Below are 20,294 nucleotides of genomic sequence, written 5' to 3' on the forward strand. Positions count from 1 at the left end.
TCGCCTCGCCCGATTGGCCGGAGCCCAGCCTGCCCTCACCTGATTGGGCAGGGCCCAGCTGCCGCGGTTGGGGGGCGGCGGAGGGAGGCGGCGGCCGCTGCTGGGGGGGGGGGCCGGGGGCGGCTCCTTGGGAGCCTCCTGGGCAGGGGGAGGCTCCTCTTGGGGGGGCTTCGGGGTGGGGGGGGGAGGGCTCTGGCTCCTTCCTGGTGGGGGGAGGGAGGAGAAGGAAATGAGGAGGGGGAGTCAGGGACATGAGGAAGCTTGGGGGGGGGGGTCAGGGGTCATGGGGAGGTCACATAGAGATGGGGGGGGGGGGAATGTCCTGGAGGCAATTTAGGAGGGTCCTGGGGGGAGATTATTGGGGGTAACATTGAAGGAGCTCATGAGCAGTCTCAGAAGCAATTTGGGGGGGCTTGGGGGGGTCCTGGGGGTCCCAGGGGTGGGGGTCATCGGGGAGGTGCTGAGGTGATGGTGGAGAGGTTCATGGGGGGGAAGAGCTGGGGCAGAGCTTTGGGGAGCCCTGGGGTGTTTTGGGTGGGGGGTCCTGGGGGGGATTTAGAGGGTCCTGGGGGGGATTTGGGGTGCTGGGAGTGCTTGGGGGGAGTCTGGGGGCTCACCCCTCCTGCGCCCCCCCCCTCCTCCTCGGACTCTCTGCCGTCCTCCTCGTCGCTGAACTTCAGCTTCTCGCTGTAATCCACCTCCTCGTGCGCCCCTGGGGGCAACCGGGGGGGGCTGGCACCCCACAGGCAGACCCACACCCCCCACACCCCCTCCCCTGGCAGACCCCTCCAGGACCCCCCCCAGATCCCCTCAGACTCCTCCCAGCACCCTCAAGACCGCCTCAGGACCCCTTAAACCTACCCCAACGCCCCCTAGCTCCCCCAAAACCCCCTTGGATCCATTGCAGACCCCTCAAGGACCCCCCCACAACTTCCACTGAGCCCCCCCAGATCCCCTCAGACTCCCCCCAGCACCCTCAGGACCCCCTAAACCTACCCCAACGCCCTCTAGCTCCCCCCAAATTCCCCTTGGATCCCTTAAAGACCCCCTCAAGGATGCCCCAGGGCCCCCCCCAAATCTTCCACTGACCCCCCTCAGCACCCTCAGGACCCCCTAAACCTGCCCCAACGCCCCCTAGCCCCCCCAAATCCCCATGGATCCATTGCAGACCCCTCAAGGACCCCCCCCACAACTTCCAATGAGCCCCCCCAGATCTCCTCAGACTCCCCCCAGCACCCTCAAGACCTCCTCAGGACCCCTTAAAACTGCCCCAATGCCCCCTAGCTCCCCCCCAAATCCACTTGGATCCATTGCAGACCCCTCAAGGACCCCCCAGCACCCCCCCAAATATTCCACTGAGCCCCCCCATATCCCCTCAGACTCCCCCCAGCACCCTCAAGACCCCCTCAGGACCCCTTAAAACTGCCCCAATGCCCCCTAGCTCCCCCCAAATCCCCTTGAATCCCTTGCAGACCCCTCAAGGACTCCCCCAGGACCCCCCCAAATCTTCCACTGACCCCCCCCCCAGCACCCTCAGGACCCCCTAAACCTGCCCCAACGCCCCCTAGCTCCCCCCAGATCCCCTTGGACCCCTTGCAGACTGTTAAAGGACCCCCAAGACCCCCCCAAATCTTCCACTGAACCCCCCCAGATCCCTCAGACTCCCCCCAGCACACTCAGGACCCCCTAAACCTGCCCCAACGCCCCCTAGCTCCCCCCAAACCCCCTTGGATCCATTGCAGACCCCTGAAGGACCCCCCCCCAAAACTTCCAGTGAGCCCCCCCAGATCCCTCAGACTCCCCCCAGCACCCTCAGGACCCCCTAAATCTGCCCCAACGCCCCCCTAGCTCGCCCCAAATCCCCTTGGACCCCTTGAAGACTGTTAAGGGACCCCCAAGACCCCCACCAAATCTTCCACTGACCCCCCCCAGATCCCTCAGACTCCCCCCAGCACCCCTTCCAAACCCCCCTCAGGACCCCTCCAACCTACCCCCAGCTCCTCCCAGCCCCCCCCCCAGCCCCCCCGGACCCCTCCCCAGCGCCCCCCCCCCCGCCCCGTACCGGCCCAGCCCTCGTCCCCCTCCTGGTCCAGCTGATCGAAGTCCCTCAGCTCGTCCTGCTTCAGCACCGGGGGCCGCGCCGGGGGGGCGGGGGCCGCGCGCGCCGGGGGCGGGGGCCGCGCGGGGCGGGGCCGCGCGCGAACCTGGGGGGGCGGAGCCAAGGCGCAGGGAGGGCGGAGTCAAGAGAGCTCCAACGGAGACCTCCTGCCTCCCACACCCCCCCGCCTCAAAACCAGCAGCCCGGAGACCCCCTCGAGGCTGCGGGGTCCCCACGAAGGACCCCCCCCGGGGGGGCAGAGACCCCCAGGCCCCCTCCAGAGTCACCCCAAAACCCCCAGGGCTCCCCAAAGACCCCCAGCCCCCCCCCCCAAATCCCCCCCAGGGCTCCCCAAAGACCCCCAAACCCCCCCCAAATCCACCCCGGGGCTCCCCAAAGACCCCCAGCCCCCACCCCAAATCTCCCCCGGGGCTCCCCAAAGACCCCCAGCCCCCCCCAAGTCCACCCCAGGGCTCCCCAAAGACCCCCAACCCCCCACCCAAATCCACCCCAGGGCTCCCCAAAGACCCCCAGCCCCCCCCCCAAATCCCCCCAGGGCTCCCCAAAGACCCCCAACCCCACACCCAAGTCCCCCCCAGGGCTCCCCAAAGACCCCCAACCCCCCCCAAGTCCACCCCAGGGCTCCCCAAAGACCCCCAGCCCCCCCCCAAATCCACCCCAGGGCTCCCCAAAGACCCCCAGCCCCCCCCCAGATTCACCCCAGGGCTCCTCAAAGACCCCCAACCCCCCCCAAGTTCACCCCAGGGCTCCCCAAAGACCCCCAGCCCCCCTCCCAAACCTTCCCCCCACACCTCCCCAAGCCCCCCATGCCCCCCCCCCAAGCCGCCCCCCCGCTCACCTCTGGCTCTCAGGCCCCCTGTAGGGCCCGGGGGGGCCATAGGGTGGTGGGAAGGGCAGGTAGGGAGGGTACATCTGGGAGGGGGGGGATGGGTGGCATGAGAGTGGGGGTCTCAAAGCTTCAAGACACACACCCCCCCGAAGCTCCAGGGCCTCCTCTGAAGCTTCAGGACCTCCCCCAAGCTTCAGACCCCCCCCAAAGCTTCAGGACTGACCCCCCCCAGCGACCCCCAGCCCCCCCCCCCAAGCTCCAGGACCCCCCGCAAGCTTCAGACCCCCCCCCCCAAAAGCTTCAGGACTGACCCCCAGTGACCCCCAGTGTGTGTCCCCCACACTCCAGGACCTCCCCCAAGCTTCAGACTCCCCCCCCCAAGCTGCAGGACCTCTACTGAAGCTCCAGGACCCCTCCCCGAGCTCCAGCCCCCTCCCCCCAGTGACCCCCAGCCCCCCCAAAAGCTCCAGGCCCCCCCCCTCCCCCAAGCTCTAGGACCTCCTCCAACCTTCAGACCCCCTCCCAAAGCTTCAGGACCCCCCCCCAGGGATCCCCAGTCCCATCCCCCCCGGAGCTCCAGGACCCCCCCCAAGCTCCAGACCCTCCCCCCAGTGACTCCCAGCCCCCCCCAAAAGCTCCAGACACACCCCCCCCAAGCTCCAGGACCCCTCCCAAGCTCCAAACCCTCGCCCCAGTGACCCCCAGCCCCCCCAAAAGCTCCAGGACCTCTACTGAAGCTCCAGGACCCCTCCCAAGCTCCAAACCCTCCCCCAGTGACCCCCAGCCCCCCCCCCAAGAGCTCCAGGACCCCTCCCACGCTCCAAACCCTCCCCCAGTGACCCCCAGCCCCCTCCTCAAGAGCTCCAGGACCCCTCCCAAGCTCCAGACCTTCCCCCCAGTGACTCCCAGCCCCCCCCAAAAGCTCCAGACCCCCCCCCCCCCCCCCCCCCAAGCTCCAGGACCCCTCCCAAGCTCCAAACCCTCCCCCCAGTGACTCCCAGCCCCCCCCAAGACTCCAGGACCCCCCCCCCAAGCTCCAGACCCTCCCCCCAGCGACCCCCAAGACCCCCCCCCCCAAGCTACTCACGAAGGGTGGCACCAGCCCCCGGTAGGGAGGGAATGGGGGGGGCCCGGGGGGCTGCGGGCCCCCCCCCCACGGGCGCCGGCTCCTCGGCCCCGCGCCCCTCCCGCCAGCTGCCGCCTGGGGGGGGGGGGTTGGGGGTCACTGGGGGGGGTCCCAGCCCCTCACTCAGCCCCACCAGGTGTGGGTTTGATTCGGGGGAGGGTTGGGGGGCAGGAGTAGGGGGGCTGGGGGGTTTGGGGGGGGGAGGGTGAAAGGGTCTGGAGGCCAAAGTGAAGGTTGGGAGGGGGCTGGGGTGGGTCAGGAGAGGATTGGGGGGAGCTGGGGGAGTCTGAGGTAGGTCAGAAGAGGTTGGGGGGGGCTGGGGGGCTCTGAGCAGGTTTGGGGGTGCCAAGAGCAGAGATCTGAAGAGCTTTGGGGGGCACTGAGGGCGTCTGGGGGGTCTGAGCTGGGTCAGGAGGGGTTTGGGGGGGTCTGGGGGGCTCTGAGGTGGGTCAGAAGGGGTTTGGGGGGGTCTGGGGGGCTCTGAGCAGGTTTGGGGGTGCCCAGAGCAGAGATATGAAGAGCTTTGGGGGGCACTGAGGGGATCTGAGTTGGGTCAGGAAGGGTTGGGGGGGGGGCTGGGGGGGCTCTGAGCAAGTCTGGGGGTGCCCAGAGGAGAGATCTGAAGAACTTTGGGAGGCACTGAGGCGGTTTGGGGGGGTCTGAGGTGGCTCAGGAGGGGTTTGGGGGCCTGGGGGGGCTCTGAGCAGGTCTGGGGGTGCCCAGAGGACAGATCTGAAGAGCTGTGGGGGGCACTGAGGGGGTCTGGGGGGGTCTGAGGTGGCTCAGGAGGGGTTTGGGGGGGTCTGAGGTGGGTCAGGAGGGGTTTGGGGGGCCCTGGGGGGGCTCTGAGCAGGTCTTGGGCTGCCAAGAGCAGAGCTCTGGAGACCTTTGGGGGCACTGAGGGGATCTGAGGTGGGTCAGAAGGGGTTTGGGGGGGCCTGGGGGTCTCTGAACAGGTTTGGGGGTGCCCAGAGGACAGATCTGGAGAGCTTTGGGGAGCACTGAGGGGGTCTGAGGTGGGTCAGGAGGGGTTTGGGGGGGTCTGAAATGGGTCAAGAGAGGTTTGGGGGGGCTCTGAGCAGGTCTGGGGGTACCAAGAGGAGAGATCTGAAGAGCTTTGGGGGGCACTGAGGGGGTTTGGGGGGGTCTGAGCTGGGTCAGGAGGAGTTTAGGGGGGACTGGGGGGGGCTCTGAGCAAGTTAGTGGGTGCCCAGAGAACAGAGCTGAAGAGCTGTGGGGGGCACTGAGGAGGTCTGGGGGGGGTCTGAGGTGGCTCAGGAGGGGTTTGGGGGGGGTCTGGGAAGGCTCTGAGCAGGTTTGGGGGTGCCCAGAGCAGAGATCTGAAGAGCTTTGGGGGGGTCTGAGGTGGGTCAGGAGAGGTTTGGGGGGGTCTGGGGGGCCTCTAAGCAGGTCTGGGGGTGCCCAGAGACCAGCTCTGAAAAGCTTTGGGGGGCAGTGAGGGGGTCTGGGGGGGTCTGAGGTGGGTCAGGAGGGGTTTGGGGGGGCTCTGAGCAGGTTTGGAGGTGCCAAGAGGAGAGATCTGGAGATTTTTGGGGGCTCTGGGGGGAGTCTGAGGTGGGTCAGGAGGAGTTGGGGGGCGGGCTGGGGGGGCTCTGAGCAGGTTTGGGGGTGCCAAAGACAGAGATCTGAAGAGCTTTGAGGGGGTCTGGGGGGGTCTGAGGTGGGTCAGGAGGAGTTGGGGGGGCGGGCTGGGGGGGCTCTGAGCAGGTTTGGGGGTGCCAAAGGCAGAAATCTGAAGAGCTTTGAGGACACTGAGAGGGTGTGGGGGGGGGCAGCAGAGGTTCCTGCGGTCCCTCAGGAGGGTTTGGGGGGTGCAGGAGGAGGTTTTGGGGTCCTCTCAGGTGGTTTTGGGGTGCTGGGAGGGGGTCTGGAGCTGCTTTAGGTGGGGCTGGGGGCACAGCTTGGGTGCCTCAGGTGGGAGTGGGGCAGTGTGAGAATGCCTTGGGGAGCTTTGAGGCCCTAGAGAAGGGGTTTGGGGGTCCCAGAGAGGGAGTTTGGGGTATCAGGAAAGGGTTTGGGGGTGCAAGGGGAGGTTGTGGGGTCCCCTGGGGAGGTTTTGAGGTGCTGGGGGGGGGGGGGGGGGGCTGGAGGCATCTCAGGCAGTGCTGGGGGCACAGCCTGGGAGGGCCTGGTGCAGAGCAGAGGCTCCTGGGGGGTGGTTGTGGGGTCCTGGGGTGGGGTTTTGGGGTCCCAGGAGGGGCTGTGTGGTGCAGGGGGAGGTGTTGTGGGGTGTCTCCCTTGGGCAGGTTTAGGGGTGCTGGGGGGGTGTCTGGAGACATCTCAAGCAGGGCTGGGGGCACAAGCTTGGGAGGCACCAGCTCAGATCATTGGCTCCTGGGGGCAGTTTTGGGGTCCTGGGGAAGGCTTTTGGGGTTCCAGGGAAGGGCTTTGGGGTCCCAGCAGGGGCTATGGATGCAGGAGGAGATTGCGGGGTCCCCTGGGCAGGATTTGGGGTGCTGGGGGTGGGTCTGGAGGCATCTCAGGCAGGGCTGGGGGCACAGCTTGCGAGGGTCCGGCGCAGAGCGGAGGCTGCCGGGGGCGGGGTTTGGGGCTGGGGGGCGGGGCGGCGGGGCGCGGGGGCGGGGGCCGAGGGCGGGAGGGGGCGTGGCCTCACCGGGGGGGGCGGGGGCTCGGTGCGGGCCCACACCACGCGTCGGCAGCGTCCCGCTCGCGGCCGGCCCTCTCCTGCTCGCCGGCCGCCCGCAGGGTCGGAAACTCCTCCCGCGAGAACCGGCCCGGCAGGGGGGGGGCCCCGCGTGCCTGGGGAGGGGGGGCACGGACCCCCGGTTACCCCCCGAGCCCCCCAAAGACTTCCGACCACCACCCCCCCCGAAACTCCCCCCGGGTCCCCCCGCCTAGGGCTCCCCAGGGACCCCCACCCCTGCTTCACCCCCAACCCCCCCACTGCTCCCCAAAGACCCCCAACCCCCCTCCCCAAATCCCCCAAAGACCCCCACCCCTGCTTCACCCCCCAACCCCCACACTGCTCCCCAAAGACCCCCAACACCCCCAATACCCCAGGGCTCCCCCAAACCCCCCCAAGCCCCTCCCCCCAAAACGGCAGGGGGGGCTCTGGACAGCAGCCTGGGGGAGCCCAGAAAGGGAGGAAGGGATTAAAGACCCCCCCAGGAACGAGGAGGAGCTCCACAAAGGGACAAAGAGGACCCCAAAAATGAGGAGGGGGGAGACCCCAAACGCGGGGGGGGAGACCCCACACACGGGGGGGGTGGAAACACCCTGAGCCCCCAGGGAGAAGGAGGAAACTCTTCCCACCACAGCCAGACCCCGGAGGGGGGGGGGGGGTGTTCGAGGATGAAGGGGGGGTCAGAACCCTCCCAAAACGGGGGGATGGGGGATCCCCAGCGTGGGAGGGGGCCGGAGTGACCCCAGGCTGCGTTGGGGGGGTCCCGGGGGGGTTCCCCAGGCACTCACCATCGGCGGGGGGTACCGCTGGCCTGCGCCCAGGACTTTGCCCCGCTTGCCGGGCGTGGGGGGGGGGCTGCGGGGAGGTGGGGGAAGAACAGAGTTAAGAGGGGGGTTGGGGGGGGGGGGGAGGGGGATTTGGGGGGAGGTCGCCGAGCCCCCCCCCCCAGCCTCACCTCGGGGGCTGTCGGGGGTCGCTTCACCGGGGGCGGGGCCGCAGGCGTCTGCGAATCCGGCGGCGACGGCGACGGCGGCTGGGGAGCGGCTGAGGGCTCGGAACTGGGGGGGCACAGAGGGGTCAAAGGGGGCTGGGGAGCGGCTGAGGGCTCGGAACTGGGGGGGCATGGGGGGGCACAGGGCGTCAAAGGGGGCTGGGGAGCGGCTGAGGGCTCGGAACTGGGGGGGCAGGGGAGGCACAGGGGAGCTGGGGGGGTACAGAGGAGCTGGGGTCACAGGGGAGTCGGGGGGCTGGGGAGCGGCTGAGGGCTCGGAACTGGGGGGGGCAAGGGGCACAAGAGGGTCGGGGGACTGGGGAGCAGCTGAGGGCTTGGAACTGGGGGCACAGGGGGGTCAGGGGGGCTTGGGAGCGGCTGAGGGCTCGAAATTGGGGGGGCAGGGGGGGCACAGGGGAGCTGGGGGGGCACAGAGGAGCTGGGGTCACAGGGGAGTCGGGGGGCTGGGGAGCGGCTGAGGGCTTGGAACTGGGGGGCACAGGGGGGTCAGGGGGGCTTGGGAGCGGCTGAGGGCTCGAAATTGGGGGGGCAGGGGGGGCACAGGGGAGCTGGGGGGGCACAGAGGAGCTGGGGTCACAGGGGAGTCGGGGGGCTGGGGAGCGGCTGAGGGCTCGGAACTGGGGGGGGCAGGGGGCACAAGAGGGTCGGGGGACTGGGGAGCAGCTGAGGGGCTTGGAACTGAGGGGCACAGGGGAGTCAGGGGGGCTTGGGAGCGGCTGAGGGCTCGAAATTGGGGGGGCAGGGGGGCTGGGGAGCAGCTGAGGGCTTGGAACTGGGGGGGCAGGGGGGTGAGGGGGGATCAGGGCGGGCTGGGGAGCAGCTGAGGGCTTGGAACTGGGGGGGGCAGGAAGGGGCAGAGGGGTCGGGGGGCACAGAGGAGCTGGGGGCACATGGGGAGCACAGGGGGGGCTGGAGAGCAGCTGATGGCTCAGAACTGGGGGGCACAGGGGGTGGGGGGCACAGGGGTGGAGAGGGGTCAAGGGGACTGGGGAGCACCTAAATCATGGCTGGGGGGGGCACAGGGGGTGGGGCACAGAGGGGTCAAGGGGGACTGAGGGCTCAGAATTGAAGGGCACAGAGAGTGGGGGGGCATGGAGGAGGTCAGGGGAGCACAGAGGAGCTGGGGGCACAGGGGGTGTCGGGGGGGCACAGGGGAGCTGGGGGCACAGGGGGGTCGGTGGGGGCCACAGGGGAGTCAGGGGGGGCTGGGGAGCGGCTGAGGGCTTAGAACTGGAGGGGGGGCACAGAGGAGTTGGGGGGGCACGGGGGTGGGGGCACAGAGGGGTCAAGGGGGACTGAGGGCTCAGAACCAGGGGTGCACACGGAGGTCGGGGGGGGCTGGGGAGCAGCTGAGGGCTCAGAACTGAGGGGGCACAGGAGGTCTGGGGGACATTTTGGGGAGGGGGGGATACGTGGGGGGTGGTCTGGGGGACATTTTTGGTGGGGGAGGATACGTGGGGGGTGGTCTGGGGGACATTTTTGAGGGGGGAGAATATGTGGGGGGTGGTCTGGGAGACATTTTGGGGGGGGGATGATATGTGGGGGGTGGTCTGGGGGACATTTGGTGGGGAGAAGAATATGTGGGGGGTGGTCTGGGGGACATTTTTGAGGGGGGGATGATATGTGGGGGGTGGTCTGGGAGACATTTTGGGGGGGATGATATGTGGGGGGTGGTCTGGGACATTTTTGGGGGGGAGGATATGTGGGGGGTGGTCTGGGGGACATTTTGAGGGGGAATGATATGTAGGGGGGTGGTCTGGGGAACTTTTGGGGGGGGGATGATATGTGGGGGGTGGTCTGGGGGACATTGGGGGGGGGGGGGGGGGAGGTCCTGTGCAGGTTTGGGAGCCCAACAAGCAAGCTAAAAACTAAGATCTCTGGAACCTCTCCCACTGATTTTGGGGGGGGGGGGGTCTGGCTTATATTTGGGGTGGGGGTCTGGGGGTCATTTGAGAGGAGGTTTGGGGTACATTTGGGTGGGGGTCTGGGGGTCATTTGGGGGGGGGCTTGGGGTACATTTGGGGGGTCATTGGGGGGGGTCTGGCAAGCACTTTGTGGGGGGAGAAGTAGATCCTGATCACATTGCTTAGCCTCAGACACAGAGTCAGGACTGAGCCCTCCCCCAGCCTGTCTCAGTAACTCCGGGGGAGTCTGGGGGGGGTTTATTTGGGGCGGGGGGGCGCTGGGGTCGCGGGGGGGTGCACCTCTTTGCTGGCTCGGGGGGGTCCTGCCTGCTGGCCCATCCTGAGCCGTCCCGCGGCACCAGGGCCACGTTGGGGTCGTTGCCTCTGTTCTCGGCCTTCAGCGAGGGCAGGTGCGCGGGGGGGGGCATGCGGCGCGCCGCCACCTTGCCCAAGCTCTGCAGCCCATGGCGGGGGGCGGCTGGGGGGGGGGAGCGGGGGGACACGGCGTCACGACCCCCAGACCCAAAGCCGGCCCCCGGGCCCCCGACCCAAAGCCGGCGCTGGGCGGGCACACACCACGGCCCCACCCCCACCTCAGAGCCCCCTCCCCAGAGCGGCCCCGGAACCGCCCCCCCCCAATACACCCTCTGACCCCCCCCCCTCAAATCAGCCTCGAAGTCCCCTCCCCAAATATATCCTTGGACCCCCTCCCAAACCAGCCCCAATGACACCCCCCCCCCCCCCAAAGGACCCCGCAGCCCCCTCCTCAATGAAGCCACTCAGGACCCTCGCAGCCCCCTCCCCAATGAAGCCCCCCCACCAGAACCCCGCAGCCCCCTCCCCAATATCACCCCCAGAACCCCGCAGCCCCCTCCCCAATGAAGCCACTAAGGACCCCCCCAGCCCCCTCCCCAATATCACCCCAGAGCCCCGCAGCCCCCTCCCCAATATCACCCCAGAGCCCCGCGGCCCCCTCCCCAATATCACCCCCAAAACCCCGCAGCCCCCCTCCCCAATATCACCCCAGAGCCCCGCGGCCCCCTCCCCAATATCACCCCCAAAACCCCGCAGCCCCCTCCCCAATATCACCCCCCAGAACCCCGCAGCCCCCTCCCCAATGAAGCCACTAAGGACCCCCCAGCCCCCTCCCCAATATCACCCCAGAGCCCCGCGGCCCCCTCCCCAATATCACCCCCAAACCCCTCAGCCCCCTCCCCAATATCACCCCAGAGCCCCGCGGCCCCCTCCCCAATATCACCCCCAAAACCCCGCAGCCCCCCTCCCCAATATCACCCCAGGACCCCACAGCCCCCTCCCCAATTAACCCCCTCCCCAGAACCCCGCAGCCCCCTCCCCAATATCACCCCAGAACCCCACAGCCCCCTCCCCAATTAACCCCCTCCCCAGAACCCCGCAGCCATCTCCCCAAAGAAGCCCCTCAAGGCCCCCCCCAAGCTCCCCCCCCGCCCCCTCCTCAGTGAATCCCCCATCCCCCCCCGACCCCTCCCCCACCCCACTTTGGGCTCCCGGGGGGGGTCTCTCCGGCCCCCTGCCCCCTCTCGTTCCCGCTCGTTGCCCCGGGGGGTGCCGGAGTCCCTCCGGTCCCAGCCCCGCTTCGGGGGCCGGGATCCAATCCGCTCCTCCCCGCCCCGGTGCCCCCCGGAGCCCCTCCGCTGTCCCCAGCCCCATTTCGGGGTCCCGGGGTCTCTCCGGTGCCCCTCAGCCCCATCCCGCTGCCCCTCCGCTCCCCTCCCCCCAGCCCCATTTCGGGGTCCCGGAGCCTCTGCAGCCCTCCCCAGGCACCATCCCGGTGCCCCCCGGAGCCTCTTCAGTCGCCCCCAGCCCCATCCCGCTGCCCCCCGGAGCCTTTTCGGTGCCCCCCAGCCCCCATCCCGTTGTCTGAGGGTCTCCCCGGTCCCCCCCCAGCCCCATCCCGGTGCCCCCCGGAGCCTTTTCGGTGCCCCCCAGCCCCATCCCGCTGCCCCCCAGAGCCTTTTCGGTGCCCCCCAGCCCCATCCCGCTGCCCCCCAGAGCCTTTTCGGTGCCCCCCAGCCCCCATCCCCTTGTCTCAGGGTCTCCCCGGTCCCCCCCCAGCCCCCATCCCGTTGTCTCGGAGCCTCTCCTGTCGTCCCCAGCCCCATCCCGGTGCCCCCCCGGAGCCTCTCCAGCCCCATCCCGTTGTCTCGGAGCCTCTCCTGTCGTCCCCAGCCCCATCCCGGTGCCCCCCCGGAGCCTCTCCAGCCCCATCCCGTTGTCTCGGAGCCTCTCCTGTCGTCCCCAGCCCCATCCCGGTGCCCCCCGGAACCTCCTCGGTGCCCCCCCAGCCCCATCTCCTTGTCTCAGGGTCTCCCCGGTCCCCCCCCAGCCCCATCCCCGTTCCCCCCGGAGCCTCTCCGGTCCCCTCCAGCCCCATCCCGGTGCCCCACGGAGCCTCTCCGGTTCCCCCCAGCCCCCATCCCCTTGTCTCGGAGCCTCTTCGGTGCCCCCCAGCCCCATCCCGCTGCCCCCAAAGCCCCTCCAGCCCTCCCCAGCCCCCATCCCGTTGTCTCAGGGTCTCCCCGGTCGCCCCCGAGCCCCATCCCGGTGCCCCCCAGCCCCCATCCCCTTATCTCAGTGCCTCTCCGGTGCCCCCCGGAGCCCCTCCGCTCCCCTCCCTGCAGCCTTCTTTCGGGATCCCGGAGCCTCTTCGGTGCCCCCCAGCCCCATCCCTGTCCCCCCCAGCCCCATCCCTGTCCCCCCCAGCCCCATCCCTGTCCCCCCCAGCCCCATCCCGGTCTCCCCCAGCCCCCATTCCGTTGTCTCAAGGTCCCCCCGCTCCCCCCCCCCGAGGCCCCATCGCGATGCCCGCCGGAGCCTCTCCGTTCCCCTCCCCCCTCCCCGTGGCTCCCGGGGGGGTTATCTCTGCGGTGTTTCCCCTCCCCCCGGCGGCGCGGGGCTGGGGGTGCTGCGGGGGGGGGGTGCGGCGGGCCGGCTCTCACCGGGGGCGCGGGGGCTGTCCAGCGCCCGTCCGCGGTAGCTCTCACTCAGGCTGAGGCAGGCGTAGCGCCGGCCCTCCCTGCCCCGCGCCGCTCGATCGCTCATCGCGCTGCATCGGCGCCGCCGGCCCCTCCTAACCGGGGAGGAGGGGGAGGAAGAGATTGGGGGCCTACCGCCGCTAACGGAACCCGGGGCGCGGGGACGCGGCTGCGACCCCCCCCGGGGGCCAAGATGGCGGCGGAAGGAGGCGGCGAAGGGAAGCGGAGAAGGGGAGGAGAAGGGGGGGGGGCAGTGGGGAGGAGGGGGCCGGGGCGCCTAGGCCGCCGCGGAGTTCAAAATGGCGGCCGGGACGCGGCCTAGGCGGGGACGGATGGATGGATGAAGGAGCTGGCTAGGCCGCGACTTGACTTGGGGGGGTAGAAACTACGGCCGGCCGCCGCCGATACCGACCTGTCCGCCCTGGGCGGGCTCCGCTGCGGGCGGATGCGGTCGCGGCGGGGCCGGACAGGGCCGGCGGGCGGAGGATGGAGGCGGATTCTTTAGGCCGCCGCCCCCCCCCCCCCACTACCCCAAGCTCCGGCCCCGCACACCACCCCCCCCCCCACCCCCCCCCCCCTCCCTTATCCTCCCCCAGCTCAAGGGCCGGGTTCGGTTTCACCGCCAATGGCGGCCCCCGGCGCTCTGCGCAGGCGCCGCGCACCGGAACTCCCCAGGCGGGGCTTCGGCGGGGCGTGCGGGGATTGGCCGAAGGGGAGGTGACGGACAGGGGCGGCGCCGGGCCGGCGACTGGGCGGAGCGCGGGCGGCCGCGCGCCCCCTGCCGGCGCGCGGGAGAGGTCCCGCGCCTCGCTCCTCGCCCCGCCCACTCCGCGCTGTGATTGGCTGGGGCCAGGCTGGGCCGCGCCCCCTTCCCGGGCGCCTCCCGTCGCCATGGAAACGGCGGGGCGAGGCCCCGCCCCCTCCGGAGGGGCACTGGGGGGGCACGGGTGGGGGGCACTGGGAAGGACCGGGGCAGCGCTTGAAGGGCACTGGGCGGGCTGGGGGACACTGAGAGGGACTGGGAGAGCACTGATGGGCACTGGGAAGCACTGAGGGAGCGCTTGAGGGGCACTGGGAAGGACTGGGGGGCAACAGGGAGCACTGGGAAGCACTGGGATAGCGCTTGAGGGGCACTGGGAAGGACTGGGGGGCAATAGGAAGCACTGGGATAGCGCTTGAGGGGCACTGGGAGGGTCTGAAGGGCTCTGGGAAGCACTGGGACAGCGCTTGAGGGGCACTGGGAAGGACAGGGGAGCACTGTGGGAGAATGTGAGGGGAGCTGGGGAGCACTAGGAGTCACTGCAGGGCTCTGGGAAGCACTGGGGGAGCACTTGAGGAGCACTGGGAAGGACTTGGGGGCAACAGGGAGCACTGGGAAGCACTGGGATAGCATTTGAGGGGCACTGGGAAGGACTGGGGGGCAACGGGGAGCACTGGGAAGCACTGGGATAGCACTTGAGGGGCACTGGGAAGGACTGGGGGGCAACAGGGAGCACTGGGATAGCGCTTGAGGGGCACTGGGAAGGACTGGGAAGCACTGTGGGAGCGCTTGAGGGGCACTGGGAGGCACTGGGGAGCACTGGAAAGGACTGCAGGGCTCTGGGAAACACTGGGGGAGCATTTGAGGGGTACTGGGAGGGTCTGAAGGGCTCTGGGATGTACTGGGGGAGCACTTGAGGGGGACTAGGGAGCACTGGGGGAGCTCATGAGAGGAATTGGGGAGCACTGGGAATCACTGCAGGGCTCTGGGAAGCCCTGGGGGAGCTCTTGAGGGGCACTGGAAAGGACTGCAGGGCTCTGGGAAGCACTGGGGAAGCCCTTGAGGGGCATTGAGAGGCACTGGGGAGCACTGGGAAGGACTGCAGGGCTCTGGGAAGCACTGGGGAAGCCCTTGAGGGGCATTGAGAGGCACTGGGGAGCACTGGGAAGGACTGCAGGGCTCTGGGAAGCACTGGGGAAGCACTTGAGGAGCACTGGGAGGCAATGGGAAGGACTGAGGGGTACTAGGAGGCACTAGGGGGTAGGGGGGGGGGACTGGGTGAACCCTAAAGGGCTCTGGGAAGCACTGGGGGAGCCCTTGAGGGGCACTGGGAGGCACTGGGGAGCACTGGGAAGGACTGCAGGGCTCTTGGAAGCACTGGGAGAGAATTTGAGGGGCGCTGGGGGGCACTGGAAGGGACTGCAGGGCTCTTGGGAAGCAGTGGGGAAGCACTTGAGGAGCACTGGGAGGCAATGGGAATGACTGAGGGGTACTGGGAGGCACTGGGAGGCACTAGGGGGTGGGGGGGGGGGACTGGGTGAGCCCTAAAGGGCACTGGGAAGCACTGGGGGAGCCCTTGAGGAGCACTGGGAGGCACTGGGGAGCACTGGGAAGGACTGCAGGGCTCTGGGAAGCACTGGGGGAGCACTTGAGGGGGACTAGGGAGCACTGTGGGAGCTCATGAGAGGAATTGGGGGGCACTGGGAGTCACTGCAGGGCTCTGGGAAGCCCTAGGGGAGTGCTTGAGGGGCACTGGGAGGGACTGAGGGGCACTGGAAAGGACTGCAGGGCTCTGGGAAGCACCGGGGAAGCACTTGAGGGGCACTGAGAGGCACTGGGTGGCACTGGGAAGGACTGCAGGGCTCTGGGAAGCACTGGGAGAGCATTTGAGGGGCACTGTGGGGCACTGGAAGGGACTGCAGGGCTCTGGGAAGCACCGGGGGAGCACTTGAGGGGGACTAGGGAGCACTTGGGGAGCTCATGAGAGGAATTGGGGGGCACTGGGAGGCACTAGGGGGTACAGGGGGTGGGACTGGGTGAGCCCTAAAGGGCACTGGGAAGCACTGGGGGAGCCCTTGAGGGGCACTGGGGAGCACTGGGAAGGACTGCAGGGCTCTGGGAAGCACTGGGGGAGCACTTGAGGGGCACTGGGAAGGACTGGGGGGCTCTGGGAAGCACTGGGGAAGCACTTGAGGAGCACTGGGAGGCAATGGGAAGGACTGAGGGGTACTGGGAGGCACTGGGGGGCACTGGGAAGGACTGCAGGGCTCTGGGAAGCACTGGGAGAGAATTTGAGGGGCGCTGGGGGGCACTGGAAGGGACTGCAGGGCTCTGGGAAGCACTGGGGGAGCGCTTGGGGGGCACTGGGAGGCAATGGGAGGGACTGAGGGGTACTGGGAGGGACTGGGGGGCACTGGGAAGCACTAGGGGGTACTGGGGGGTGGGACTGGGGGAGCCCTGAAGGGCACTGGGAGGGCACTGGGGGAGCACTGGGAGACACTGGGAGGCACTGGGAAGCACTGGGGGATACAGAGAGGGGCCGGGGGGGGGTGCAGGAAGGTGTCTCCCTAGCCCTGGTCCCTCTGCAGCCCCAAAAGTCGAGGCTGTTGCTGGTTTGCACTGGTTTATACTGGTCCTTACTGGTTTTCACTGGTTTTATTACTCTTTCAGAGCTTTTCACTGTTTTTTTCTCAATAAATACCCCCCCGGCCCCCCCCAACCCGGGGGCCCTCCATAAATACATAAATTAGCTTAATAAATAACGCCCCGCCCCCCCCCCCCCCCCCATTACCATCCGTGGCGGGAACCAGGCTGCGCCCCCCACCCCCAACCCCCACCTCCGGACCCCTCCCGAGGGCTCCTCCTCCCCTCCCCCCCCCCCCCTTATTCTCCCCTTCCGTTCACTCCGGTCCCTACCGACGCCCCCCGCCCCTCGCTTTCCTGCCCTGCCCCCGCCCCCATCGCCCTCCCCACCCCCCCCCTCAATCCACCCCTAGCACCCCGAAATAGGCCGAGGCCCCCCCGTGGAGGTCGAGGAAGCGGCCGGGGGTGGGGGTGGCCTCCAGGCGGTCCCCGCGGCGCAGCTGGAACACAGCTCCCTGGTAAAGGGACTCGAACCAGGGCTGTCTCCCAGCCTCCTCCCCCTCCTCCTCCTCCTCCTCCTCTTCCTCCCCACCCCTGAGGTTCCTTCTTTTGGGGTCCCTCCTCCTCCTCCTCCTCCTCCTCCTCTTGTGCCCCTGCGCCCCCCCGGTGCAGACGGAGCGGACGGCGCTGAGCAGGGGCACGTCGCGGGGGTACTCCTCGGAGAAGCGGGAGACGGAGAGGCGGAGCAGCAGGGCGGGGCCCTGGGCGGGGCCGCCGGGGGGCGTGGCCGCCGGGGGCGGGCCCCGGGGTGGGGCAGGCTCCTCCTTGGAAAGCGGCGGCGGCGTAGACGAAGTAGAGGCCGTCGCGGGGCACCACCAGGCGGTTGCCTTCCAGCCGCACCCCCGCCCGCAGCCAGGCCGGGGCGACCCCCGCGGACCAAACCAGGCCTCCCCCCGGCCCCCCCTGGCGCCACGGCCAATTGGAGAAGGAGGCTGGAATTGGGGGGGGGGGAAGAGAAGGGGAGGGAGAAAAGAGACAGAGCCGTCAGTAGGGATCAGAGTGAACAGCAGAGGCAGAGAGCCATCGGTAGGGGCCTGAGTGAACAGGGGGAGCAGACCCCCCAGGGTGTGTGTCCCCCCATGGCACTAGGGGGGCCCCCCCCCATAGTCCCCTCCCCCGAACCCTCAAACCCCCTCCCCATCACCATGTGCCCCCCCCATGACCTACTTAAGACCCCTAGGACCCCCTCCCCAGGACGCCCAAGACCCCCCCTCAGAATCTTCAAGCCCCCTCCCCATCACCATGCCCCCCCCATGACCTACTTAAGACCCCTAGGACCCCCCCCACAGGACACCCAAGACCTCCCCCCGGAACCCTCAAACCCCCTCCCCATCACCATGTCCCCCCCCATGACCTACTTAAGACCCCTAGGACCCCCCCCCCCCGGAGCCCTCAAGCCCCCTCCCCATCACCATGCCCCCCCCATGACCTACTTAAGACCCCTAGGACCCCCTTACAGGACACCCAAGACCCCCCAACCTGGAACCCTCAAGCCCCTTCCCCATCACCACGCCCCCCACCCACAACCCGCTCAAGACCCCCCACCCCCCCCGGCCCCCTATATCTTACTCGGGACCCCCCAATTCCCCCCCCCCCAGGACCCCTCCCCAGCCCCCTAGCAACCTCCAGGTCTCCCCTCCCTCCCTCCTCCTGATCCCCCACAATACCTCCAGGACCACCCCCAAGTATCTCCCCCCTAAGCCCGTCCCCGCTGCCCCCCCCCCCTCCCCCGCCATGTCCCCCAGCCCCTTGGGGGGACACCCCCCTCCAAAGTGTGCCCCCTCCTCACCCACGACGTGCGCCGCTGGCTTCTCCTCTCCCCGCAGCAGCTGCGACCCCCCCCGGGAAGCCTCCTGGGGAGGGGGAGGGAGCGTTGAGGACAGACGGACGCGGGAGGGGGGAAGGGGGGAAGGGACAGGATGAGGTCTCGGCGGCGGGGGGGGGGAGGGAGGGAGGACGAAAGGGGATGTGGCAGCCGGGAGTCCCCAGAGGGGTTCCGGTGATGGGGGGGGGGGCGACTGGGAGGGCCTGGGGGGGAATGAGGGGGGACTGGGAGGGCACTGGGGGGGGCGCTGGGGGTACTGGGAGGGCACTGGGGGGCACTAGGGGGGCACTGGGGAGGCTAGGAGGCACTGGACAGTACTAAGAAGGCATTGGGGGATCACTGGGGGGCACTGGGGGCACTGGAAGAGCACTGGGAGGCACTGGAAGAGCACTGGGAGGCACTGGGGGATCACTGGAAGGGCATTGGTGGGCACTGGGGGATACTGGGAGGGTTTGGGGGATCACTGGAAGAGCACTGGGAGGCACTGGGGGATCACTGGAAGGGCATTGCGGGGCACTGGGAAGCACTGGGGGGCACTGGAAGGGCATTGGGGGGCACTGGGAAGCGCTGGGGGGCACTCACCAAGTGCTGTCGGTGGCGACGTCTCCGTGGGGGCCTGGCGGAGGGAGAGAGAGAGAGAGAGGGGAGGAGTGAGAGGGACAGACGGACACCGCGGGGGGACGCCAAGGAACAGAGGGACGCAGGGCTGGGGACGGAGGGACAGCGACGGGCGCGGAGGGACTCAGGGACCCAGGGATGCGCTCGGGCGGATCCGCGGCGCACGGACACACGGACAGGGAGAGGGGACAGGGACGGACGGGGGACACAGACACGGGACAGAGAAGACAAGAGATAGAGGGAACAGGAACAGACAGACGGAGGACAGACGGACGAAGAACACGAACACGCGACAGAACGGCCAGGGGACCGACGGCTACAGGGAGCGGGACAGACGGACGCGGAGCAGAGACACAGGGCAGAAGGGACAGGGACAGACGAACAGGGGACACAGGAGACAGACACAGGACAGACAGACAGGGGTCAGACGGCTACAGGGAGCGGGACAGACGGACGCGGAGCAGAGACACAGGGCAGAAGGGACAGGGACAGACAGACAGGGGACACAGGAGACAGACAGAAAACAGACAGATGGGACCGACGGCTACAGGGAGCGGGACAGACGGACGCGGAGCAGAGACACAGGCAGAAGGGACAGGGACAGACGGACGGGGACACAGGAGACAGACAAGAAACAGGGAGACAGACAGAGGATAGACAGACAGGGGACCGACGACCCCTCCTCCCCCCCCCCGTGCGGGTCCTCACCGCGCTCCGGGCGCTGCCCCCCCCCAGCAGCAGCAGCAGCAGCAGCAGCCCCCGGGCTGCCCCACCCGGGACCCTCGGGGCGGCCCCACACGTGGCGCCGGTTCGCGGGGGGCGCGGGGGGGGTCCCAGCCATAGCCTTCAGTTGCTCACCGACACCCCCCCCACCACGAGGGGACCTTTTTATGCCCCCTGGCACAGTCCGTCCGTCCCCCCCCGGCCCACGCCGTGTCACGGAGCCGGCGTCACGGAAACGGAGACACGGGGGGGGGGGGCGGGGGGCGCGAGGGGGGAAACCGGGACACGGAGGGGGGGGCGGAACGGTTTTGAGGGGGGGCCACGCCCCGTCGCGACACCCTGCGGCCGGGGATGTGTGTGTTGTGTGTCCCCCCCCCCACGTGGGAGCCGTTGAAACGCATGGGACCCCCCCCCCAAGTGACAAGCAACGGGAGGGGGCACGACCCCGGGGGAAAGAGGGGCTTGGGGGGGGGCTAAAAATTCGGGGGGGGTCCCAAAAATTCGGGGGGGTGTCTCAAAATTCGGAGGGGGTCTAAAAATTCGGGGGGGGGTCTAAAAATTCGGGGGGGGGTGGTGTGTGTCTTATAGGTGCTGGGGGGGACACTAAGGGTGATTGGGGGGAGCCCAAAAATTCGGGAGGGCTCCGAAAGATGCTGGAGGGGGGTGCCACAGAAATTTTGGGGAGGGGTCCTATAGGTGCTGGGGTATGGGGGGGGTCCTAAAAATTAAGGGAGGTCTTAGGGGTGCTGGGTGAGGTCATTCCCGCCTTCCTCCCCCCGCCCCAAAAAAAAAGCCCAGGTTGCCGTTGGCGGGAAAAGCCCCGGGAGGGGGCGGGGCGGATGTGGGTGGGGGCCCCCCCCAGAAAAGAGAAAGGAGTTGAGAGGTTTGGGGTGGGGTGGGGGGGGAGAGAAAGAGGGGGACCCGAAACCTGCTGCTTCCGGCCCCAAAAACCTCCCCCCCCCTCACTCCCCCCGGGGCCAATCTCTGCGCCTCAAAGAGGGAAGGAAGAGAGGGGGGGGGGCAGGGGGGGGCTCCCCCCACCCCCCGGTTTCGGCT

At 69.0% G+C, this 20,294-nt stretch overlaps 2 protein-coding genes and 1 long non-coding RNA gene across 3 annotated transcripts; all 3 read right to left on the minus strand.

Annotated features, from left to right (window-relative positions):
- Positions 1 to 44: 44 nt before the first annotated feature.
- On the minus strand, positions 45 to 4,149 carry LOC137461627 (uncharacterized). Its single transcript, XR_010993437.1, has 5 exons — positions 4,036 to 4,149; positions 2,958 to 3,031; positions 2,063 to 2,204; positions 618 to 712; positions 45 to 203 (listed from the first exon to the last, which is right to left on the minus strand). It is a non-coding gene; the product is annotated as an uncharacterized lncRNA (long non-coding RNA).
- Positions 4,150 to 6,705: 2,556 nt separating this feature from the next.
- On the minus strand, positions 6,706 to 13,187 carry LOC137461628 (protein PRRC2A-like). The gene is made up of 6 exons (XM_068171305.1): positions 13,082 to 13,187; positions 12,634 to 12,764; positions 9,956 to 10,133; positions 7,672 to 7,797; positions 7,528 to 7,594; positions 6,706 to 6,855 (listed from the first exon to the last, which is right to left on the minus strand). Exons 2-6 carry the CDS (start codon positions 12,734 to 12,736, stop codon positions 6,706 to 6,708), a joined length of 624 nt encoding a protein of 207 aa, XP_068027406.1. The 5' UTR covers positions 12,737 to 12,764; positions 13,082 to 13,187.
- A 3,223-nt stretch (positions 13,188 to 16,410) lies between these two features.
- LOC137461626 (lymphotoxin-alpha-like) lies at positions 16,411 to 19,459 on the minus strand (the record flags this gene model as incomplete). The annotated part of the gene is given in 7 exon segments (XM_068171304.1): positions 16,411 to 16,561; positions 16,563 to 16,630; positions 16,633 to 16,773; positions 16,832 to 17,004; positions 17,862 to 17,925; positions 18,480 to 18,513; positions 19,374 to 19,459. Coding segments are annotated over 7 exon segments (717 nt in total), but the record flags the coding sequence as incomplete, so codon positions are not given.
- Positions 19,460 to 20,294: the final 835 nt, after the last annotated feature.

The sequence above is a fragment of the Melanerpes formicivorus genome, unplaced genomic scaffold (genome assembly GCF_026170545.1).
Source record: "Melanerpes formicivorus ecotype bairdi unplaced genomic scaffold, bMelFor1.0.p_v2 SCAF_2729, whole genome shotgun sequence".
Lineage (NCBI taxonomy): Eukaryota > Metazoa > Chordata > Aves > Piciformes > Picidae > Melanerpes > Melanerpes formicivorus.